The 24401-nt window shown below is 48.0% G+C and overlaps 3 protein-coding genes across 13 annotated transcripts; 2 read left to right on the forward strand and 1 right to left on the reverse strand.

The window, feature by feature from the left end:
* The first annotated feature begins 259 nt into the window (after positions 1-259).
* med1 (mediator complex subunit 1) lies at positions 260-10055 on the forward strand. 3 transcript variants are annotated; one of them, XM_088359521.1, is made up of 17 exons: positions 260-1682; positions 2279-2385; positions 2533-2611; positions 2877-2931; positions 3006-3138; positions 3224-3252; positions 3322-3393; positions 3478-3552; positions 3663-3826; positions 3898-4009; positions 4161-4285; positions 4401-4528; positions 4696-4897; positions 4977-5072; positions 5228-5333; positions 5426-9229; positions 9727-10055. In XM_088359521.1, the coding sequence occupies exons 1-16, from the start codon at positions 1469-1471 to the stop codon at positions 9216-9218; spliced, it is 5490 nt and encodes a 1829-aa protein (XP_088215647.1). In that variant the 5' UTR covers positions 260-1468; the 3' UTR covers positions 9219-9229; positions 9727-10055. The 3 variants fall into 3 exon arrangements, 2 of the variants coding, with proteins under 2 accessions (XP_088215647.1, XP_088215646.1); XR_015853951.1 differs by having other exon boundaries at positions 261-1682; positions 5426-9369; XM_088359520.1 differs by lacking the exon at positions 9727-10055 and having other exon boundaries at positions 261-1682; positions 5426-9690.
* On the forward strand, positions 9090-23552 carry LOC148382312 (SH3 and cysteine-rich domain-containing protein 2-like). 7 transcript variants are annotated; one of them, XR_015853957.1, is made up of 15 exons: positions 9738-9856; positions 10513-10549; positions 11638-11732; positions 13223-13586; positions 13977-14071; positions 15585-15669; positions 15755-15931; positions 16026-16081; positions 16169-16257; positions 16595-16646; positions 17168-17305; positions 19220-19301; positions 19963-20113; positions 20204-20294; positions 20425-23552. XR_015853957.1 is itself a non-coding variant. In XM_088359557.1 (14 exons), exons 2-13 carry the CDS (start codon positions 9805-9807, stop codon positions 20109-20111), a joined length of 1434 nt encoding a protein of 477 aa, XP_088215683.1. In that variant the 5' UTR covers positions 9090-9229; positions 9727-9804; the 3' UTR covers positions 20112-20113; positions 20204-23552. The 7 variants fall into 7 exon arrangements, 6 of the variants coding, with proteins under 6 accessions (XP_088215683.1, XP_088215681.1, XP_088215680.1 ...); XM_088359557.1 differs by lacking the exon at positions 10513-10549 and adding an exon at positions 9090-9229 and having other exon boundaries at positions 9727-9856; positions 20204-23552; XM_088359555.1 differs by lacking the exon at positions 10513-10549 and adding an exon at positions 9219-9369 and having other exon boundaries at positions 9727-9856; positions 20204-23552.
* LOC148382313 (large ribosomal subunit protein eL19-like) lies at positions 21692-23470 on the reverse strand. 3 transcript variants are annotated; one of them, XM_088359569.1, is made up of 7 exons: positions 23362-23392; positions 23092-23187; positions 22717-22823; positions 22518-22640; positions 22320-22440; positions 22129-22239; positions 21692-21865 (listed from the first exon to the last, which is right to left on the reverse strand). In XM_088359569.1, exons 3-7 carry the CDS (start codon positions 22820-22822, stop codon positions 21742-21744), a joined length of 585 nt encoding a protein of 194 aa, XP_088215695.1. In that variant the 5' UTR covers position 22823; positions 23092-23187; positions 23362-23392; the 3' UTR covers positions 21692-21741. The 3 variants fall into 3 exon arrangements, with proteins under 3 accessions (XP_088215695.1, XP_088215693.1, XP_088215694.1); XM_088359567.1 differs by lacking the exon at positions 23092-23187 and having other exon boundaries at positions 23362-23470; XM_088359568.1 differs by lacking the exon at positions 23362-23392 and having other exon boundaries at positions 23092-23340.
* Positions 23553-24401: the final 849 nt, after the last annotated feature.

Genomic DNA, 24401 nt, shown 5'->3' on the forward strand with positions numbered 1-24401 from the left:
CCCCCCCCCTCATCCCCTTTTAATGCCACGCTGTTTCCTGGACCGTGTCCAGCCTTCAGGCACCTCGCTGATCTCAAACTTTTATGGAGAGAGAAAGAAGCTCATTCGAAAAGCTTTAAAAAGACAATGGCTGACGTATGCTCGTAATACTTCTGATGTCACCATTCTGCCCAATATGCTTCATAGACACAAAGCGGGCTTGTGTAAGGATTGAGGCTTTCATGACAGGTTTAGAATTTGAGGGCTTTAAATTAGGCTATTCGGCTTTCAATTTTGGGTTGTATGTCTGCATCAAGCTTGTAAGGTTATGGCTTTGATTTTGTGTTTGGAGCTTCGGTTAGAGTTTCACAATTGGGTTACGGTTTAGAATCCAGATTTTAAGACAGAGCCAGGTTTTCAAATGATGGTTTCAAGACAGACATCTCTAGCTGCGGGAATGGCATCCAGAAACGAACTTGGATGTGGACCAGCGTCGGCAGTTGAACTTGGATAAGTCCCGGTGGCGCTGTTGCACCCGGCGGATTAGGCCAGGCTGGTGCCAGTCTCCGTCCCCGCGCCACCCCTTGGCAGCGAGAGGAACCCAAAGGGGGCCCAGGCGCGTGGCCGCCATCCCCCCGGTTGGCAGGCTAAGGTGAACTAGCCTCTGATTGATGGGCACACCTTCATTCAGCCCAGCGTAGGCCCCGCGTTGCCCCTTTGTTGGCACCGGTGCCCGTCGCGGCGTCTCACACGTGCCAACTGCAGCTCTGCTGGGGCACATCAATTACAAAAGAGAACCTCCGCCCCTCCTTTCCTCCCTGGTGGATGTGGACTGCAAGCGTGTGGGTCCTCAATAGGCCAAGCTGTGTGAAGAAGGCTTATCTGAATGCCCGTTGCCTTGCAGGTCAAGTTAGGCTTGGAAATTAGGATTTCAAGAATGGGGTGGGGTCTTAAGCATTAGGGCTTTAAATTTGGGTTTCATGCCACAGCTATGAGTTGCAAATAATTTTGAGGCAGGGTTGTTGCTTTAAGCAGGCTTTAAAATTTGGCTTTCAGGCTTGGGTTTAAGGGTTTAAATTGGGCTCTCAAGCAAGTGGTCGGGTTTCAAATTATGCTTCAAGCCGGGGTTAGGGTTTCAAGCCAGGGTTGGTTTCAAATGAGTGTCTCGAGAAAGGGCTTATGGGTGGTACGGTGCAGTGTCTGACAGACAGGTCCTAATGGTTGGTGGCAAAGGCGTCCCCGGAGAGTCGTGAGCGAACGCGTTGGCTGGCACAGGCTCAGCTGCTCAACTGGGCTCAGGTGCACCCTTCCCATGTCGTCTCATCCACTTGCTTAATTACCTCCCTGGCACCAGAAAAAAAGTACACATTGTTAAAAGACGGCACTCATCACCACGGGTCGATTAACGAGACGCTTCAGGGGTCACGCTGGAGGGAACAAAACGGGGGTGGCTCGTTTGCAGCAGTCGGACGCCGTCTAGTGGGAGACCATGTCACTGTTAATAGTGAGCGCTTTTTTGTTTGAGTATTACGGCATCTACGGAAGCCGTCACGGGTCGGTTGGGAGGAAGCGCGAAGCGCACACAATGGCGGCGGTACCCGGTGTTGTCATGCAGCGCAGTCCTGCCACAGAAAATTCAGTCCCGGTTCCGCCGGCGGCGGGTCAGCCTCACGGAGAACGAGTGAAAATGGAAGAAGTGACGGGTAAGCGTTATTTACCAATGGCCCCCGCGAACCTCTGCTATGCCCCTTCGTTAGCCTGGCTAAGCTAGCGAGCGGAGGCTAACGTTAAGATAGCATCCAATTTGGCCTTTGGAAATTTTTCACTTTTATTTTTCAATTGTAGGTTGGAAGTATTAACTACATTTACAGTCTGAATACTACTCGGATACTCTCTAAAGGAGTCTATTGGACGATATACCGCTGCCTAGTTTCGGTCATAACGCAGTAGTATATGTATTGAAATATATGCTATGGATATATTTAAATCACATTTAATATACGGCTAGGGAATATGGTCTCAAAATAACAATTTAACGGAGTCGCTTCCTTTAAAGAGCATTCAAATTACGTTTATATTCGTTACAATGTAAATAGTCCTTACAAATAATGTTGGGAATGTATTTAAACACAATTCATAGTAAATTGACAATTTACAGCCGTGGCTATTCAAGTCTCCTTGTGTTACAACATGTGAAATAGGTTCTGTGCTTTGTTCTGTTTCCTGCTGATAAAATTGATGAACTGCCCAGACTTACTGGACATTCACCAGAAGTTGAACTGGCGTTTTTGTTTTCCAGAATCGGAGAAGCAGAGTCGCATGGCTGCCTTGCTGGAGAGGCTTCACGCAAAGCACAACGTGTCCCGCCCGTGGCAGGAGACCAGCAAGGTTGTGCGTCAGGCCATGGTGAGACACACTCATGATATTGACATGATCAATTACGGTGGTACATTGACACACAAGTAATCCAGGTTACAAGTTTAATTCTGCCCAGACAAACCCATATTTTCCCCAAAAATCAATAGAAAAGATAGTTACCGTGATGCTTTGTAGGAAAAACGTGGGATGATGAACGCTGCCGGTCACCAGCTGCTGCTCACCTGTTTGGAAACCCTGCAGAGGGCACTCAAAGGTGAGATGGACACCTTTTCAAAGCAGCGTTTCCAATTTTTTAGGAACTTTTGGCTTTTAATACTTTTATTTCCAGACACTGGAACACTTTGTACACCCATTCTGACTTTTAAGTTCTAGTATGTTTTGATTCTAGATGCTTTCAGTTTTGGGTATGAAACAGTCTGTCCACATTTCTACTCAAAGCTTTTGGTTCTTGGGACTTTTCCAAGTTTGGGCCTCAAGGCCAACAAAATGAACTGATTCTCTGTCCCTCTGTTTTACAGTCTCATCTTTACCTTCCATGACAGATCGTCTTGAGTCCATAGCGAGACAAAACCTGTAAGTGTTCACATGTACAGGAAACGTGTTCCAGTAGAGAACTTTGCTCAGGTTTGGGGTCTTTTCTTCGTCAGGCTGGGCTCCCACCTTAGCCCGTCCGGAACCGAGTGCTACATCACTTCTGATATGTTTTACGTGGAGGTGCAACTGGACGGCGCTGGCCAACTTGTGGATGTCAAAGTTGCCCATCAAGGAGAGAACCCTACGGTAAGACCTTTGTGTAGGGAGGGGGCTCACAAATTCGAGCTTGGTTGAAGATGCTGTCGTATCAAAACAAATGTGTTTGTTACAGAGCTGCCCCGAGTTGATTCAACATCTAAGGTGAGCTTAAAATTTGCTGCTGGTATCAGTGAAGACGTGTTCATTTCTTCCATGTTTTTTTCTTACCAGAGACAAGAACTTTGAAGAGTTTTCCAAGCATCTCAAGGGACTGGTCGACCTGTATAAGCTTCCCGGAGACAAGTAGGTTTTGAAATGTTACTTTGTTTTGAAGCCCTCCCAGTTTTGGTGTCTGTTTTGACGGATTGATTTTTTTTTGCCTTGCAGTAAACTGAAAACCAAGATGTACATCGCCTTGCAGTCTCTGGAGCTGGATCTCACCAAGATGATGCACATGTTTCGGTGACTTCTCCTGCCTCACTCGTGCGGCTCGGCAATAACGGCCAGAATATGAAAGGCCTTTTCACCCAAATGTAAATTTAATTGAACATTTCCTCATCCACCTACCTTAGGCTGGCAACCAACGCCAACGCCGTGGAGACGATCCTCCACGGCAGCGTGGGCCTGCTGACAGCCAGGAGTGGTGGCCATCTTGTCACCCTCCAGTGCTACGTGTCGCCGTATGACATATTCGAGGAGGGAACGGGCGTGCACGTCAACCTGGCGGACGCCAACGGTAAAAGCCGATCCGGGATGTTAACTGCTTTGGTATTTTTTTTCCCCTGACAAGCTGACTGTGTCCAACAGTGCCACGCTCACTGGGCATTAGCGTTTCCGTCAGCATCGAGGGAACGCCCAACACCTACAAGCTCCCCATTGCGCCGCTCATCACTGGATCGCACCCGGTGGACAACAAGGGGTAAAGCAGATCTTACGTTACATACGGTGGTATTGCAAAATCCATTTTGGAATATGACAAATAACACAAGTAGGAAAACGGGATGAGCTCGGAACACAGATGTGAAGTCAAAGGGATGCTCTGGTGGTTGATTGAGTTTGATTTGTTTCAGAACACCTTCCTTTTCGACTGTGACAAACTCCAACTGCGTGGACCTGCCCGCTTGTTTTTTCCTCAAGATGAATCAACCCATGCCATTCTCACAGTCCTTTATTCACAGACTGGGCAACGCTACAGGTGAATTTCATAGAAATCATGCCATTTTGCAGGATAGGTCATACCGGTTTGATCATTCCAGTAAAATGCAATCAATTTGCATCAGGGCCAATTTGATAAATTGTGTGTTTTCCAGCAATTCCTGTGTTTGAAAGCACCCCACGCATGTCTGCGCTCTACCAGCTGATCGTCCAGAGCCAACTTCAGTCCCCGGAGGATGGGGGCGCCACTCTGCTGCCCTCCCGCAACATGCACTTCTACTCAGTGAGCAGACAGGACTTTTTTTCTTCCTTCTAGTATGCATCCTGACACATATTGTGTGCTGAACGACTTGAGTAATTGAGTCACTTTTATAAATTGGACGGGGAGGGGGAATCAATTGACATTTTTTTGAGAGAGAAAAAAAAAAACTTTTTTGTGTGCTCTAACAGGTGCTGCCAGACCAGCAGCACTGCTACTTTCTAAACTTCGACGCCCCGGTGCAAGATGGTCATTGCCTACAAGGTGCCCTGGTGAGCAAGATCCCCTTTCGCCACCCGGCTCAGGTGCCCCTCCTGTTGGACATCATTCGGCATCAGGCGGCCTACAACACTTTGATTGGCAGCTGTGTCAAGCGGACATCTATCAAAGAAGGTAGCCGGACCGTTGTTTAGTCTGGTTTGGTCAGCCAGCAATGCGGATCAGTTAATTTTTGTTTTCATTTGGCTTTCAGACAGCGTCGGCCTGCTGCAGTTTGAGGTTTGCCCCTTGACAGACTCGAGCTTCAGCGTCTCTTTCCAGCATCCTGTCAATGAATCGTTAGTCTGCAGTAAGCTCTCACACCCAAACAATTTGAGAAGCGGTTAGGTTGCTAATTAAGTTAGCATTAACAACTACACAGTTGAGTCAGCCTGAATCCCACTTGTGGTGCCAGGAGCAGTCCACACAATGTTTCAATGCATCTTTTTTCCCTTCGCCTTTCAGTTGTGATGGATGTAATCGACTCCAGACAGGTGTCCTGCAAGCTTTATAAAGGGCTGTCTGACGCGCTCATCTGCACCGATGATTTCATTACCAAAGTGGTCCAGAGGTATTTGTCAAATAAAATTACTTGCTTTGAGTATTATATATTCAAATAATTAGCTGGTCAAATGAATTATAAATACTCAATTCTTGGCTCAGGTGTATGTCCATCCCTGTGACAATGCGGGCCATCCGGAGGAAAGCGGAGACCATCCAGGCAGACACTCCAGCCCTGTCTTTGATTGCACAGACGGTGGAGACCATGGTGAAAAATAACCCGCCGCCATCCGGCAGTCCCACCTACAACATGCCAGGCGGAGATGGCACGAACCCTATGGGGCTCCTGGGACTCACCGGCGGCAGCACACCCACCGGAGGTGGACCGCCCGGCGGCCCTAATTTTACCGGGCCCATCACCTCTCTGTTCGGGATGTCTTGCGGCGAAAGACAAGGAACTGAGTGCCAAGCTCAAGTTGCGCAACAACAGCAGGCGCAGCAACAGCAGCAGCAGCAGCAACAACAACAGCTGCAGCAGCAGCAGGGTCAAAGCCATACAGATGACTACAGCAAAGTGACGCAGAATCCAATCCTGACCAGTCTTCTGCAGATAACAGGAAGCGTAGGTTCCAGTCCCAGCTCGCAGAACGCGCCGCCGCCTCACCAGACTCCTCCGCCTCCGACGTCGTCGCCTGCTAGCAACACCAAGAATCATCCCATGCTCATGAACTTGTTGAAAGACAACCCTTCGCAAGACTTTGCCGCCCTGTACGGTTCCAGTCCACTCGAGAGACAAAATTCGTCCTCCGGGTCACCTCGTACCGACAGCATGGGGGCCGCTTGTCCCGGAGGAGGCGTGAAAGGCAAGAAGAAGCGCCCGCGAGTGCCAGAGAAGGGGGGCTTGTTGCCAGCGACTCCCGGTGCAGGGGGAACGGCCGCAGGTGCTTTGGGCATAAAATCTCAACAGCCGTTGTCCATGTCGCACCATCAGCACCACGTGGTCACGCACGAGGACGATTTCCATCGTGAACTTCTGTCGATGGATGTCGACGCTTCTCAAAACTCCATCTTTGACGTTAATCTGCCGGGGGACGGCCTGGACACGCCCCACAGCATCACTCCGGCTCCGAGCCAATGCGGAACCCCGCCCTCCGGCCCCAGCATGCCCTATCCGCCATCTCATATCCAGGCTCAGCCACCGCCGGGTGCGGCGCCTCCCCGCATGGTGCGTCTCTCCAGCTCCGACAGCATCGGTCCGGATATCACGGAAATTCTGTCAGATTTGCCTGAGCAAACCGGTAAAGCCGGCAGTGGAGGCCAGCATCCGATAGGTGGCGGCGCTGACGAAGCGGGCCCGCTGGGGACCCCCATTCGCGACTCCTCCAGTTCAGGACAAGGCAGCGCCGTATTTGACTCGGCAGACATTTTCAACGCCAACAGCAACGAGAACCCTTTCACGGACGCTGCCGAGCTGATCGCTGAGGCCGCGGCCACACCCACCAGTGATTCGTCCTCCAATAACTTCTTCCCGGATGCGGCCGACTTCAACCCCGACCTGCTGAATTCCGGTCACGGCATCTCCCAGAACTGCTTTGAAGACAGTTCCCCGAGCGCCGACGGAGACATGGATTTGGTGAAGGGTTTCGGCGGTAGCAGTCAGCAGAACACACCGTCGGGTACGCCCCAGAATCCCACGCCGCACGGACAAAACACCCCTGAGCCCTCACTGAAAGACCCTTTTGATATGGGGATGTTTTTCGGAGGCAACAGCGGCACCGGCAAACCACTTCTCGGTCAAGCGCCAGATTTGGGAGACACTCATTTCGGAGGCTCCCAGAGCCCCCTCATGATGGGCTTGGGGCCGGCATGCGTCGATTTCAAAAGCGCAGAATCCAAAGTCAAACAACAGAGCCTCATGCGCCAAAAGGATGAGAATGGTGGCGGCAGCGGAAGTAGCGGCTCCGGAATGGGAAGCCTTTCCGCTGAGGGCAAACAGGTGAAACGTAGCAGGACTCCCTCCAGCGAGGGCAAATCCAAAGAGAAGCAGCCCAAACGTAAAAAGCTGGACCCAGATGGGAAGTCGCCCTCCCACAGTTCAGGCGGACGGCCGTACACGCCACCCAGCGGCGGCTCTGGCTCCGGTGGCAGCTTGAGCGGAGGAGGCTCCAAGTCTCCGGGAAGTTCGGGATGCTCACAGACGCCACCTGGCGGCGCCACGCCTCCCATTCCCAAGATTACCATTCAGATCCCGAAGGGGACGATAACCAGTGGGAAAACCTCCTCCCATAGCGGCTACACGTCCAGCAGCTCAGCCTTGAGCGGCACCGGCGGAACCGGGGCCACGGGCAGCAGCAAAAGCCACCATTCCCATTCTTCATCTGGGAAGATCAAATCCAAGGAAGGCTCCATGGCGCAAGGCAACAGCTCTAAGTCAGGGAGCAGTGCCGGGATCAGCGGGGGACCGTCCCATTCTAAGGGTTCTTCTCAGGGAATGGGTGTTGGTAAGCCGGGCTCGTCCCCAATCGCCAAACACGGGCTCTCTGGTACAGGAAGCGGTGCGAGTGGACTGGGGACCGGTAACAAGATAAAAACTCAAGGCGGTAAGCCTCCTGGGTCGCTTATGAATCCCAACATCAAGCCCAACATCTCCCCTTCTCATTCCCGCAACGCCAGCTCCGGTGAAAAGCTGTCTTCGCCCATGAAAATCCAGCAGTCCCAGGTGCCGGGAACTCCACCTTCCTCGAAGGCCAAATCCCCAATGGGCTCGGGAGCCGGCAGCTCGGGGGTTTCCAAGTCTTCCTCTGGGGGGAGCAGTATGAGCTCCCAAAAGCCAATGAGCGGGACACCCTCAACTTCCACATCCTCATCCTCTAGCTCCTCCTCTTCTTCCACTTCCATGAGCTTCTCTGGAAGCTCCCAGTCCCAGTACAGTGCAGTGGGTGGTGGAAGTGGCGGGAGCAGCGGAGGCGGCGGCAGTGGGGGAGCATGCCAGAACAACGCCAACAACCCAAACGCTAAAGGCAAGTCTCCTAGTCGAAACAAGAAACCATCCCTCACGGCGGTCATTGACAAACTGAAGAGCGTGGGCGGTGTGGGGGAAGACGGTTGTGAAGTCGGACCACCCGCGGGCCCGCCTACCGGGGCCCCGAGCGGCAGCGTTCCTGGAAATGTGCCCCCTCCAAACATGCCTCCCATCAAGCACTCCACATCCTCCCAAAGTGGAGACTACAAGCGGGAGAGGCCTGATAAAGAAGGGAAGGCGAAAGTGTCCGTTTCGAGCGGCCCCGGCGGGGAGAAAAAGTTGATGGACCCCAAAACAGGAGCGGTGAGCGGGACCGGCCTGGCCAAGATTATCATCAGCAAACCCGACGGAGGCTCGCCCAGCATCAAGGCGAAAGTCACGCTGCAGAAAGGCGGCGGCGAAGGCCCCGGCGACTCCATGCGGGCGCAGATCAACAGCCTGAAAGCCTCGCCCCTGTTCAGCGGCTCCACGCCCAAGCACGACCGCTCCTCCCCGAGCCACAGCCGCTCGCCCGGCCACACGCCGCTCAACCACGACAGTGAGAGCGAGTCAGGCAGCAGCTCAGTGGCCGAGAAGTCCCATCAGAACAGCCCCAGTTCCGACGATGACCAGACGCCGAGACCGCTGCCTGCCCAACAGGACTACATGAGCGCTGTCCCGCTGGGCTCTGGCGAGAAGCACAAGAAACACAAAAAGGAGAAGAAGAAGCGGGAACGCGAAAGGGAACGGGACAAGGAGAAGAAGAAGTCATCTATGACTGGCGGCCCGTCGTCGCACCCCGTGAAGGCAGACGGCTGGTCCCGCTCACCCATCTCGGCCTCAGAGTCCTCCTTGTCTATGCTCGCCTCTGAGCGGCCCTCGCGCTCCAGTCCCATCTACATGAGGAACGAAGATGACGACCTCATGGACTCAGCGCTCACCGGCAACCTTTAATGTCACCATTTGTAAATATTTCATTTTTATTTGATGTTCTTTTTAAGGTGAAGAAATGCTCACAGGTCACTATTTGTGGATATGCAAGATGTAGGTATTTTGAATTTGGGATGTTTTCTTCCAAGGACCACAAACAGAAAAATCGAAGAATGTAAGTATTTTTATTTAATTTTGTAAAATAAAAATACCAGAGTAAAATAAATGCACCCCAGAAATACTGTTTGCGCATTTTGTGACCTGAGTGCATTTGTTTTCCTCAACATGTTTTGTGCGCCTGCATAGGTGCAGCTGTTTTGGTTAGCATTTCTCTGCCTGACTCTTTGAGGACTAATGTGATTTTCTGAGAAATGAACATTATTCTTGCTCTACCTTTTGGTGTTAAAGCTGACTGGATTTTAACAGTAACGGATTTTGGAGAAATCCCTTCTTTCTGCCCTTCTTTCTACATGTTCAATAAAGATTTGAACTTGCATGAATGTCCTAACTTCCTCTATGTTTTTGTTTACAGCATCGGCAAAGTCCCCTAGGGAGTAAACGTAAAATTGGAGCGCTGGTGAGAAATGTACCTTTCGCCCTACTTTGAGCAATGCCACTCAAGTACACTAGAGGGCGGTATTGTATCAGCGATGCATCAAAAGGTGACTCCGTTTTAAGCATATTATGCAACATTTGGATTTATATAGCCTACACACAGCTAGTTTATTATATAGAAGAATTCCACAACTACGCTGTGTTCCATATGACTGACATTTGATTGCAAAGAAGTAAATAAATGAATGCTGCACTGCAAGAGCAAAATCAATGCAATATATGATACATTAAAATCATTGAATTCCAGCTGTATCTCCAGTCACCTCCGAATGGGCTGATCCGTCACTCATCTTCATTTAAAGCCTTCAGCAGCAGCAGCATCTGCTGCTGCAGCTTCATCTTGTTTCCGCTGGAATGACAAGTAGTCTCTTTGGATTCTGAAAAGTTTGGCCTAATTGTCTCCTTCTTAGGCACAAACTTAAGCATTTGTTTCCTTCTGCCTTTGAGCAGAAACGCACGCCGCAACAAGCGCCTCATTAGAGCGGCCGTGTGGACTGGGAGCAATTTGTCAAATGTCAGAGAAATTGAAAGAGAAAAAAGGGGGGAGTGCTTCTCCGGTCTTGCCAGCCTGAAGCAAAGAAAAAAAATGCAGTCTTATGCGATGAAATTTCTGCTCGAGTGCAGTTCAGTTGTATTAAACTGTACAACACTTTTGCCTTTTCAAATTGATTTGGATTTTTTTAACTTGTATGTGCATTTTTAGGTGGTACTTGTAAAGAAGTTGGATAACCACAAATGTAGTAAGTACCACATGGCTTTTGTTGATTTCATTAATTGTGGCTTCATTAAGAGTAAATGATTGGCCTGTATGCAGATATGATCACTCTTAAACAAGAAATAACATTGTCCTCTGCACAGGAAAAAAATGTAGGCCATGGCTGCTAAAAAACTCTTCAAAGTGATGAATAATGGAGCTTACAAGGCGTCTTACATCATAAAAGAGATTTTTTGCCAATCAGGAATTAGTAGTTTTGACCCATTTAAGGCAATGTCCAATCAAAGTGTTGGAATGAATCTTTCTCATATCAGGAGCATACATAATTTAGATTTTATTGCACGTGCTTTACCACGCAATGTCCAGTTAAAAGGCCATTGAGCAAAATTCCAGGACAATTTTCCCCAAACAAAAACTTGATTTTAGTCACAAAGTCCAACGTTAAAGAATGTACGCAATGTTATTGGCGTTTGACCAGATTAGCATTTAAATTTATTTCTGTAGGGGCAAATTTGAGATCTGGGCCGTTTTCCGTTACCAGGACGAAATTAACATGTAAGAGCAATCTGTGAGGTCATTAAACTCAAATCAAGGCATCACTTTGGTATAATATAATATACTTGAAAATGTAAAAATGGTAAGTACAGTACAGTATGATGACTGGGGCGTGTCTTGCTTAGCGTCATTGGGCAAACAGCAAAGTACCGCCCACAACCTCGGGCCCATCCAATCCCGGTTTACCTCCTTCTCATCGGCCATTTTGGGCCAATCGGGACTGAGGTAAGCGCAACGTCACAGGGAAAACAAAGTTGCCATTGAGCGCGTGTGAAATCGTACTGTACAGTCGAATAGTGGAGCGGCCAAGTGTATGAGCGAGAAGCCAGCCGGCATCTGCAAGATACCGGCTCCCGAATAGACTCTAAATACATTGAATTGACGCCTAGTCGTTCCGTTTAAGTCAACAATCGGGACGCTCTCTAGACGGGATGCATCGTCCCAATGAAGACGCCGAACTTGGACGACCTCCTGCCGCCATATCCACATCGCCGTTCTCCTCCTATTTTCGCCGCTTTTCTCTTCCTCGCGACTAAGAAACACAGACTTTCTTTTCAGTTGTCATGACGGAAATCAGCGAGAAGGAGAACGAGCCACAGCGGCGGGACCTCCAGAGGCCACCGTCCTCTGCGCCCAGCCAGCCAGAGTCTAAGGTATGACCACACCTCCACCGATGCCATATTCATTTTGGGCACCCCAGATTTAATTTAACCACAGTCATTTGAAGTCTATTATGCAATTTGCTATTTATGCAAAGTTTTAGTCTGTTAGCGAGACAAACTACAATCTTGCGTAACACTTAAGCTGCATTAATTCTTACCTGACCTCACGCTTGCACAGGCACACGTCACGCTGATTGCTGAGTGTCTGTGCTGAACATTTAAAAGCCACAAACAAAGCAAAGAATAGTTTGCATCAGCCAGCCCACACTGGCAAAATGAATCTCACAGACAAGTAAATGCACATTTGCACTGTCTTGCAAAGGTAAATGATATTGAAAATGTTGTGGCAGGTGCTTTAATTTATTTTGCTTCAGTCATCATATATGTACTATGTATGGCCAAGTGACATTAATGTATAATATTCTATCAAAATCAGTCTGATTGCTGAGTCCCTACGACTTTAGTTAGTGACAGAATACTAGAAAGCGACCTACTGTAGTAATACTGCCCCTCTCTGAATTTAGCACCCCACTTGTTTTTTTGTTCTGGCAGTCTTTTGCGACAAGAGCTTTCTCTGTTCTTCAGTCTGTGTGAGGGAAATAAAAAATGAGCATAGAGACTAGTCTTTGCCCGAGGCTTCTATAAATAGGCTGTTGTGAAGAATGCTGGGATAAATTAATGATTGAGTAGAGGGTGTGTGCGGGGAATGGAGGCAAAAAAAGGACGTAATGGAGATTTTTCACCCCTCTTTCTCAATAGCCTGCACATAACCCCCCCCCCCCCCCCAGCAAAACTGTAGAATTGGCGCTGATTGAAATACATGGGGGAGAAAATATTTTTGAACGCCCCCCCCAAAAAAAGTGGGTCAACCAAGGCAGCTCTTCATCGCTCACGCTAATTGGTATCTTCGCTCCCAGAGGAAGGAGCACAAGAGCAGCTACCTGCTTAGATCAATTGGACGTTTTAAGCATCACAAAACCCAAAGTTCTCGTTCTTGTTTAGTGCAACGACAACATTAGCTAAATGAGCCGCATGCTGCTTCACCGACAGCGCTAAACAAGTGTTCACCTCATCAGCTCGCTTTTATTGAGCTCATGATGAAAGGACTGGCGGATTCACGCCAAGGTGGATCCGCTCAATGAAACTAATCAAACGGGAATTTTTAAAAGGCTTATCGATTGGCGTCCGCTCGCAAGGCGTGGCAAATTTGTGAAGTCAGGAAGTCGGGAGGAGGAGGTGGGGCAAGGGTGATGGAGATGGAAGGGGAGAAAAAAAGCCTGATTGCAAAAGGCCGTTCTTTGAAAATGGGACTTTTAGGACAAATGGCGTCATAGCGCTAAATCCCCTCCGTGCTGTCCTTGTGTTGTTCTTTCTTCAAAGGCACTCATGCATGATTCATGCTCATGTACTTTCTGTTTTGATGTCCGCTGCAACTATTTAGGCAGCATGTTGCCTACTTGACGTTTTTGCGTTCCTTCCAGTTGCAGCGTCTGAAGCGCTCGCTGTCCTTCAAGTCTGTGATGCGCAGCAAGAGCGTGGACAACTTCTTCCAGCGTAGCCCCAGCGACTCGCGGCCCCCCTGCACGCTCATCATCACCCCAACGCCACCCGCCTTGCCCGAGTTGCCCCTGGCCTGCGAACGCCCGCCTGTTCTTTCACCATCCGTCAGCCCCACCTCGTCGCTGTTGTCGCGCTCGCTATCCGTCAGTCCCGCGTTGTCCCTGAGCGCCAAAGTTGAGCCCAAGTCTTCGACCCCGCCCACGGCGCCTCTCAAGACTCACTGTTTCCACGAGCACGTCTTCCGCAGGCCGGCCAGCTGCGAGCAATGCAAACATTTGATCCAAGGTAAAACCGTGTGCACCAGTTTTAATTTTCTCTGATCCCAATTTAGGCTGTAAACTAGTCGGGCCTGCCCTGTGAAATCCCTTTAGCCAAGCCTTTGTTGACTGAAATGTTAGATCCATTACATTTCACATGAATAAGAAAATTCAAGAACAAAGATACCCGTCGATACGCTGAGCACTTCAAGTGCTGGTTTTAAAGGCCAAATAACCTCTTAGGAAATTGTTTCTAGACCCAAACAAAGTTGATTTGTGCTTTGTTGTCAGTGCACAAATCTTACCGTGTGTCTTGAAAAGCACCACTAAGCCAATCCACTCCAAGGCCATCATCTGTATGCTTTCAGTCTACCTCTGTGATTTTCTCTCAATGCAATGAATGTGGATGTTGCCGCAGGTAACTCCAAGCAAGGTCTACGCTGCAAAGCCTGCAAGCTCGCCGCTCACCTGTGGTGCTCGTCGGAGTTGTCCCAGCAGCCCTGCGATGGCAAGGTAGGGAAGCGGACGCGAACTAGCATCAACGTACTTGGCAATGGCTTAGCGTCACCCTTGCTTACTTGCATTAGCATTTCATGTTGTTGCAACCGCGAGGGGAAAACGTTGAGCCAACCAATAATCGGACAGACTTGTTCTCTTGATTGAGTTGCTCTTCCGTTGCAGTACCAGTAATCCGCTTCACAGTGGGCGCATATTTTCGCACAGTTAATCACGGCAGAGTGCGCTGTGACTCGCGCGAGGCTACAGCGGCATCTGAACGCTGCGATGGTTGGTCTTTGAGTCTCTCTAGTGGGCTTAGCCTCAACCCCCTCAACCTCCCCCATCCTGTACAGAGAGGATCATGTCAGCACAAATCTAAAATGGCCCACAGACGATTAAGACACTGACCCACGTGCGAAAGGTTACAAAAGGTACGGAATAAACTAGAAAATTGTTCACGTCTCGTACGACACTGAGCGGCTTTTGTCACGCTTCCTCTCGCTCCGTTGCCATCTACATTTCCCCTTCCCCTCCCCTCCTCCGCCTTGAAATCAATATCTGCCCCCCAACCAGCTGGCCTGGCTTAATTCAGTGTGAAATTCTGCGCCTTTGAGGGCACGGAAGCAAGCCGCCATCGCGGCTGTCCTTTTGGATGGCCGCACACTCATCAAAGCGGGGATTGGACATTTCGGAAAGCAGCCGCACATCCGCAGAACTTGCCGGGGAGTCACACGCTGAGCAAGCACACTCGCAAATGTGCTTAGGTAGTCATGATGTTGAGCGACTTCAGCCTGAAATATTCATTCCGTGCGGAGGATTTTTTTGACTCTTTATTTCACACGTGTTCTTTCCTACAACATTTCAAATGTTTGGGTATATTTTGGGCAGAAGTAGGTTTACTAGTAAGAAAGCACTGCTGTCTCCCAGTTTTGCAGCTGTTTTTTGCAAAGGTGACCATTTTGTGCGAGTGGCCATCTTTGAAGGTTTAAAATAGACCAGGACATAAACGCTGACAGCACCCAAGTGCATGCTCACGTTCAATAGCGGAGCGTGCCCGTCATTGTTTTTAATTGAAGCCGCTCTGTATTCTTGCTGCCTTGGCATGAGCGTTACTTGAACGTAAAGAAAAACAGTTTCATTAAAGAGACCTGCTGAGCACAGCCTCACCTCAAATAATGACCTGCAGGGACACACTAAAGACATTACCGCACATTTCCATTCAAGTTGTCTCGGGCAAAAAATTTTAATGTTTCACTGTCATACGCGACTATTATTAGACGACAGCATCAAGGTGAGAAAAGCTGCCTTTGTAATTTATCCTGACGAGTGTTGTATTCCTCGTGCTAAATAAAGCTCCCGCTGATCCCGCTCTCGCTTGATCTTCCGCAGTCTGTCAGTGGACGGTCATTTTTAGTCATCAAGCCGCTTGATAATGTGTGTGCACCATTTGCTGCTTCTTCTCACCCTCACCTCACCTAAGCCTGCGCTTTGCCTAACCTGTCACCTCTCGCACGCCGTCTCTCCCCAGACGGGAGCTTTTAAGCGAAACTTCAGCTCGCCTCTACTAACCAACGAGTTGCTGGGCGTCGTCAGGGAGACTCCTGAGGTGCAGGGTGAGTGAGGGAGTGCGTTTACGCGGCCGCTGTTGTTCATCAGCTATAGGATGTCCAACCTGTGGCACGCTTTGTCCCGTCGCAGAGGTGGACCCCGCCACGGTGGACCCCGTGTACGAAGCGCTACGCTACGGCACGTCGCTGGCTCAGATGAGTCGCTGCAGCTTCGGCAGCATCTCCGAGTCGCCCCGTCACGAGGTTGAGAAACTCCCAGACAAGCTGGAGAATCAGCCAATCGCAGAAGAGGAGCCCATTCCAGGAAGTAAGTTAAGTTTCTGTCCAGCCAATGTGGTGTCCACAGTTGTTTGGCCATCCAACACACTCTGCATTTCTTCTTCCTCTTTGTGTCCATCCAGTGCTCACGCCTCCTGAAAGCGAGAAGGCAGATTCCGAAGAGCGAGTCAGCCTAAAGGTGCGTCTTTGCACACCCTCCTCTATTTTTTTGCTCTTCTTCCTTATCCTCTTTTTCTCTTCCTCTTCTCCATGTGATTGCCTTCAGACTCCCAAGCGTGTGGAGATGCACTCCATGCACACCTACGTGGCTCTCTACAAGTTCCTGCCTCAGGAGAGCAACGACTTGGAATTACAGTCAGTCCTATTATTGTTATTAGTGCAGTATATGTATTTATGTTGTTATTTATGCTTCCGTTAGTGGTAGTATGAACTATGGCTCGTTTCCCTCCTCCTAAACCTGTTATGACAGGAAGAATGAAAAGAGCTATGGCGCCCACCTGTAATCTGTGCACCACAAATCATCTTGTGAAATAAGTGACACGTTCCACAATAGAGGAGAACTAAAAAAATAATAATGAGAAATCAGCCTGACTCATGAATTTTAATTAATGTCTTGAATTTATGACGCTCTTATTCAGCCCTAATATACGATTGCAGCTAATGCTAGCCGCTTCTCGTGTGTATCCTCCAGGCCCGGCGATCGCGTCAAAGTGATAGATGACGCCAATGAGGACTGGTGGAAGGTGAGTTTGGAAGCGTCGTCGTCATCTTTGTTCTCTTGGCCGCTGTTACCTTTCGTGAGCAAATGCCATCCTGGCACTTGTGCAATCAGTCAAGCCTCCTCCAGTCCAACGAGGCAGCCAGACTTGAGAGCCGCCCGCTTGTCTTTGAAAGTCAAGGAACGTGGGTGTTAGCGTGGGGGGAGAGGATGTCGTCCGTGTTTTGTAGTGTTGACCATATTTGTTGGATTCGCCAATTATTGCGCGTTTGACTCTGTGTTGGCCGCGGTGTGGGATTAGCGCGCCGCAAACGCCGTTGTGTCGTTTGTTCTCACGTTGTTAATTATAGGAACCAGTTGGTTTTGTTTTAGCGGATATTCAAATAGGCGTAAATAATCAGCAATCCCAAGTAAATAATGATTGAAATAACACGTGCCTATCCAAGCATAGAAAAATGAGCCACATGCTGCTTCACCAAAAGATAATGACACGTATCCTGTCCGGTAATTTGGCCTTTACAAGTGTGTGTGTGTTTTTATGATCAGGGGAAAAGCCGCGGCAAGGTGGGATATTTCCCCGCCAATTTTGTGCAGCGGGTGCGCCCCGGCGAGCGAGTGTGGAAGGTCATGGCTGGTTTCCACGGCAACCGAGACAAAGGCCAGATGACGGTGAAAGAGGCCCAGGTGAGCTCTCACGCACACACGTAGACAGAATTAGCGAATACATTAAAAGCAATGTATGTAAATTCATGCGTAAAAGTGCTGACGTGACAGAATACATATTTGCATTGTGATGCAGCGCACTTGTAGTCACATTTTGGAAGAACTTACATTTTTCTCAATGTCTCTTTTCCCTCGCTCCCAATCCATCGTCCGTAACGCCACCCCCCTCATCCTCGTTATCCCATCGCTTGTGCATTTCTTTTATTCCACTCACCTTTCGACATTGTTCCCATTCCTTTCCCCTCAATTGGACTCCCATCCTTTGGCGATTTTATTGTCCGACTATTTATTTCTTGCCCATAATTCATCCTTCCCAAATCCTGGCTTGATCACACCATCCCTCGCCCCGCATTCTCCCGCCGCAGATCTGCGTAGGCAAGATCGAGGAGACGGACGGTTTCCTGCGCTTGAGCAGCGGCAAGAAGCGAGGCTTGGTGCCGGCGGACATTTTGCTCGAAATATGACGTCGGCTAATAATAGTACCGATAATTGTGATCATAATAAATTGACGGAAGAGTCCTCGGGAATGTTTTTCCCACCTCCAAACGCCCTCGCTGACGGGGTAGGGAACAACAGCTTTGCTAGTTTTGTTTTCTTCCCAGCTACTCACCGTGTAGCGCAATGTGGGAAATGTAGCGTCAAGGAGTACGAATGGGAAGACAGGCTACCTCACCGCTAACTCAGAAAATGCGATAGGACTACGGGAAGTCTACGAAAGGCTTTGTTACGTGTGTTCAGTCTCGTATTCGTTATGTACACAATAATAACAATAGTCATAGATGACATCATCACTATCAACAAGAGAAACATTGAGGCGCTTTTCCATCAACTCAACTTCTCTAATTGTTGTCACGCTAGTCATGAGCTGTGAGCTAAATCTTATTTATGTTAGCATCTGCTAAAAGGGATACGTGTAAATGTCTCTACACCATTGCACCTCTGCTAGTCTGTAAATTCAACACTTCCAATTTGCCTTATCTGCTGTACTCATCCTGTATGTGCCATCACATAGTGCGTCTTGGAATGCCAGCGTTTAAAAAAAAAAAAAAAAAAAAAAGATGTAAAAGCAATAAGTGTAAATAAAACCTTCATGCTACTCTGCGACTAATACAAGCATTGATACCACAATTATAACAGCCCCTGTTATAATTTATGGTTTCATTGGTACTCCTGTTGCATCTTAACCACTTTTGTCCATTATGAATCTGGAAGGTATTCACAGTCAAAAAGACATTTTCTGTTTGACCCATTGTAGCATTCTGAACCAACACTATGCACAGCCCATCGAGTTACTGGCTCTGTTTTGTCTGCACACGCATACAAAAATACACACTTGGGCTCAGGATCCTTTTTTGACAGGCCATATCGCGTATTTTGTCATCGCCCAATAAAATGCGATGGATTCCTTCATTTCTTTGTGTGCGCCGTCATTTGTTGGACAAGCCTGTGTTGCAATTAAGAATCGCCTACCGCTTGGCTGAGATGCTAAATTTTGAAAAACATTTATGAAACATCAGAGGAGAGATGATTTAGCTAAAAATAATTCAAGCATTTTTTTTTTTTTTACATTAATTAATCAGTACCCAAGAAGTAGCCATCGGTTTCCAAGAGGTTGCTGACCTCGGGTATAAAATGTTAGCAGTGCCAAGAGAGCATTAACGTGACCAACAGAAAAGTCAATTAATTAGCCAGCCTCGACGAGGAAGAACGTTTGACATCCATCAATGAAAATTGCAAAGCTGTGTGATTGAGCGCCATTAGGTGGTGTCGTTAGCAAGTCGGTGGGTGGGCTTAATGACGGGAAGCCGTCAAATCAACCCACACAAGACGTTTTGCATCTTTCTATCCTTGTTAGTCCCTTTTGTTTGTTTGCAGATCTTGGGAGGATCCATCACGCTTACGTTCCCCTCGCCTCCATCCGGAGGAGCCCCGACTCGCCTGCTCGCAATGAGCGCAAGTAATCACATTAACGCCCAATAAAAGTCATTGGCAGCGGAAAAGCTGCTGGCAGGCCATGGACAACACTGGCACTGCCGGCGCGCACCGTGCCGCCATTTTTCAAATCATGACCCAATTTTGTTATCAAACTGGATATAATACGATTTTGGAAAGACGCACGTGTGGCAGGACATCAAGTTGCTCCATTGTCATTTTTTCAAAGATTTTTTTTTAATTACAAGTACAAACCAAAAAGTCTCTCCTCTTGTTGGGGCGTGCTTGAAACGTCAGGTCGACGTCTCCTTGTGCGTTCACACTTGAATCTTTGACAGCTCGGGGGAAACAAAACGTCCACCTTGCAAAATGCGGGGGGAAATTGTGCACCAAAAATAACTCTTGATGACATGTGCGACTTGAGAGTTGAGCAACTTTGGCAGAAAATACAATAAAAACGACAAAAACGATACACAATAATAGTCCCCCCCACCTTGGTTCCCAACATGAAATTATCATTTGAAGGTACAGTCACAAAAGGCCCTCACAAATAGTGAATTCAAGAATGGCAAACTGCAAATTTTACCGTACTCGAACGTGTCCTTAAAGTCGGGGTGAATGCTGCTGCAGGCAGCTCCAGGTGGCTGACTCAGCGATTCTCACAGATGTTTTTTGTTTGTTTCCAGATGGATTAAGCCCATGTGGCACATTGTGGGAAGTCAACCGTCCGCTGGCCCACCTCCACACCTGCTTCCGTCTCGCCTTTTTGATGTCGTCGCCCCTCCACTCCCTACATGGCCACGGAGCAGCAGAGGTGGCAAAAGTACACAAGTAAAGGTGCGGATATATTATCGTTCGGCCCAATTTTTATTTTGAACTATTTGGGATAAACGTTAAAAATGCATCCATTCTTTTTCCTCTGTCAAGAACGACTATTACTGCCCAAACTGAGATGGCAAGATTGGCTCAATGTCTGCCCAATACTGCTCCCAAGAGGCCAAAACGTGCACAAGAAAAGGTGCAGCACCATGTCTATTGAATTGAAGCAAAAACGCTTGAATTTAATGTAATGATGTCATTACTGTATAATTTTGTAAAGATTTTTGAGATGCAGGGATTCTGCACTGATAGAGCTTTAAATTAAACAGGTCCAAATCAGAGATACCAGATGGCAAAGGATTTAAATCCCATGCCGTAGGATGTGGGCGGGGTCAACATGAACCACAAAATTCAAATGACTCTGCTCCAAAGCACGTTCGGCCTCCTCCTTTTTCGGCACATCTTTTCATCTCTCCCTCTCTTGGCAGCACTCAATTATCGCCGTTGGCGCCGGGTGTGCACTTCAAATGGAAATTAGTGTTTTGTTGCTGAATGTTTAGACACGGAGACAACATGCATATACAGTGAACAAGGAAAAAAAAAAAAAGTCCATAACAATTGAATTCATATCAAATTTGTCACCCCACTGTTAATTAAACTTCTCCAGCTTACGAAAGTGAAAAAAACGAATCACGCTGCGGCTTAACTTGTTTAGCATTTTAATGGGTTTAGTGTTTGCTGACTCGTTTATTATTTAATGAAACGTTTTTGTTTGCTGCCTCCAGCTGTTTTTTGCTTCCCCGCTTAAAGCTCCGCCTCCAACTATATCTGTTTATTAATATTATGTGTGCCAAATGTTGAAGAAAGCATAGTATAGGCAAGCCTCTATTTTGTTTGGATTAAAAAAAACTATTTTACCCCTAAAAATTAACATGAAAATTGAGCAGATGTACAAATACAAGGCGTACGAAAATAAATTGCCCCCTGTTGTATTAGCAAACCTCTGTCAACCTCCAGTATGGAAGGTCCACTGTCCTCTGAAGTGAAGTAAAAATAGTAACAGCGAAGCGGCTCAGTGACGTGTACTTATGTTAGCTCCGTTGTTATTGTTGCATGTGGAAAATGTGACTCTGAGTGCGTTGAGGGCTGAGCGTAATTGTGAAGAGCGGCTCATATTCCTTGCCGTCATCTAATCCCATTAAGTCTCACGCTCCAGAAAACAGCGGCGCCTCCCCGCAAAGAAGAACCAAGATGAGGCGAGTCACAAAATGGCCTCCGCCTAGTCCCCCCCCCTCGTGCGATTTCATCTACTTTACCTGAGATGGCTCTTTATTTTTACACACAGCGGGATTGCTTTTATATGGCGACTCCATAAAGTGCTATACTGATAACGCTAATAAAATTTGAATCATAGATTAAACCACGCAGGCAGATTTGAACTCATTCACCGCCGTGGATGGAATCAAGCCGTTTATACCACTGGCGTGAAATGGTTTGTTAAAATTCTAGCTTACCTGTGTACCTTATGAAGAAGTTGGCAGAAACAACAGTATTTAAAAATCTAACCTCCACACAGAAGAAAAGCATTGCCCAGCATGTGGTAACATTAACCCCATTTATTAATAACAAAAGGAGAGATGCAGTCGCTATTTGCCAGCTTCATCCTCCTTGGCCAAGTTCTTGATGAACTCCTCCCTCTTGGCCTGGAGACGTTCCTCTCTGCGCCTGCGAGCCTCCTTTGTCTTTGTGCGGCGAGCCTCAGCCTGATCGCTGCGCCAGAGGACACAAGTGTTAATATTTATCCTGATAGACATTTCTAGTCAGTATTATCATTTCAGTTGTGAGGCACGATGGCAAAAAAAAAAAAGCTGGGAAGTGTGGCAACACTCTAATCCAGCAATCTTGGCGCCACCCAGTGGACAAAAGTGGAAATTACAACAACAGTGAAATCTTATTTTGATTTCATTCATTGGTGTGTGTGTTATATCCTTGATAAACCCTCATAAGGGTTTAATCAAATTGAAATAACTTACGCCAGGAGCTTCTTGCGAGCCTTGTCTGCCTTCAGTTTGTGAATGTGCTCCATCAGGATGCGCTTGTTTTTGAACACGTTACCCTTGGTCTTCAGGTACAGACTGTGGTACCTGGACAGGGAGGTGCAACTTTCAGTTAAACGCAATTAATTGGGTATAGAGAAAAATCGAAGATAACACTTCCCGCTTACATGTGCCTGTCAATCTTTTTGGACTCCCTGTAGCGGCGGAGGAGACGGCGCAAGATGCGCATGCGCCGCATCCACATCAGCTTCTCGGGCATACGGGCATTGGCAGTACCCTTCCTCTTACCTGCAAAGCCAAGAAAGAGAGTTTACAGTTTTGTTCAAAAGCCATTTTATTGTATCAGTTGATTTTGCATGACCAACCGTAGCCCATGTGACGGCCTTTGCGGCGCGCCAGCGTGTTCTTGCGGCAGCGGGCACGGGAATGCACTGTCACAGGCTTTCTGATAATCAGGCCATCCTTCACCAGCTTGCGGATCTGCTGGCCTGTTGTGTTGAGTTACATTGAAACAATTAAGCTGGCACAAATAAGCGATAACCTGTAGCCGGTAAAACAACTCACGTGAGTTGGCATTGGCAATCTCATTGGTCTCGTTTGGGTCCAGCCAAACTTTCTTCTTGCCACAGCCCATGACGCTGGACGCCAAGCGCTTCTGAAGCCTGAGCATACTGGGGAAACAAGTTGGATTAGATGCAATTATGTGACTGACAAGTCATTACACTGAATTTGAACCATTTCCAAAACTGTCATGAACATTTTCCACCCAAACTGGATCTTTCACTTAAAGTAGCAGCAAGCTTGACAGTCACTCCCAACAATGTCGTTGGCGATGATTTACTATGGAAAAGATATTGCTTTGATTGCATTGTTGAACTGTGATAGCATATTCCTTGTATTAAGTGAATGAAATTTATAGTAGACTTGTACTTGAAATACCTTTGTCCCTGTAGGTATGAAACCGCAAGCCCGAGTTGCAATGGTTCCTGACACTTTCTCGACTTGTTTACCTATGTGTTGTGACGTCAGGCATGTCTGTAAAGTTAGCACCGGGCCTAAATTAGCAATTTTCTTCCATGACGCTTTAAATCTCATCAACCCTGACGGAATGTATCTACTGGTGTTTGAAATAAATTACCCGGAGCCTATGAGAACCGTTTGTTTATGAAAATAAAATACATCTGATCGTGGAACACCAAGGAAACTCACCTCATGTCTCCGGCGAGCTTGACGAAGACAGGGGAAACTGGACAGCGTGGTCGCAACCATTTCAGTCGTCGTCAAGGGTCACCAGCACATCCGCGGCTACAAAAGGCGAAATAAACCCGTTGTTTGCAATCCATCTATAGCAATTTGAATATCAATGGCTCACAAATAAACAAACTAGTGCGAGTCTTGTACGTAACGTATTAAAGTTTTAGCATTTAATTCACCACCCACCCTTGAAGAGTGGTGTCCTCCACGTGAATGCACTTCCTTTTTCCACCCCTCGAGGGCGAAAGATGACAGCTTATTTGAACGAATCATGTAGTCCCTGATTTAACCCAGCAGTGGCAGTCTCGTTTGTTTCGAAGTGATTATGAATTAGAAATAAACGCGAAGAACATGGGAGAGACTGCATCAATGAACGCACTACGTCACGTTTAGTCATAATGTGCCTCTCCGTGATTGGGTTTTGTACTTGATCTCAGCGAATCCGAGATAAGACAATGTCATCAATATTAATGAGGAGCCTGAGGCGTTTTGCTCCAATGGACGAAAGGCTGTAAGCACCGCATTCTGTGTGCCGGGGCTGCAGACGTCAGAACGGCTTAGCGTGGCATACGGTACCACATTCCCGACGGCGGCCGAGCTCTGTCGAGTGGACACTTGTGTAGACAAATTATTTGATTTTTTTGATAAATACGAGTCAACGTAATGCGACATTGAAGGTAAGTGAGCGCCTAAGGCCCCCCCCTCCCCCCCATTCGCCGCCTTGCTAGCAAACCATCGGTCGGCTCGTGCTGTCATTGTCATGGAAACAAGCAATCCGTAGCATCTTCCATCAGTTAGTGACGTCGGCGACCGCAATCGAGCGACTTTTGTACTACGTCGCTTTGAGTCGCGTTACCTCCACGGTGACATTTAAGTGTAAGGGCTCAATTGCCCCCGATATGCTTCCTAACTCAGCCAGTTTAAGGGTATCCCGGTTAGCATGTGGCCAATCCTAGTTCCGCTTAACGTAGTGATGCAGTGTAATGCCAGACGTC

Source organism: Syngnathus floridae, chromosome 18 (assembly GCF_059516105.1).
Source record: "Syngnathus floridae isolate MCC-2025c chromosome 18, RoL_Sflo_1.0, whole genome shotgun sequence".
Taxonomy (NCBI): domain Eukaryota; kingdom Metazoa; phylum Chordata; class Actinopteri; order Syngnathiformes; family Syngnathidae; genus Syngnathus; species Syngnathus floridae.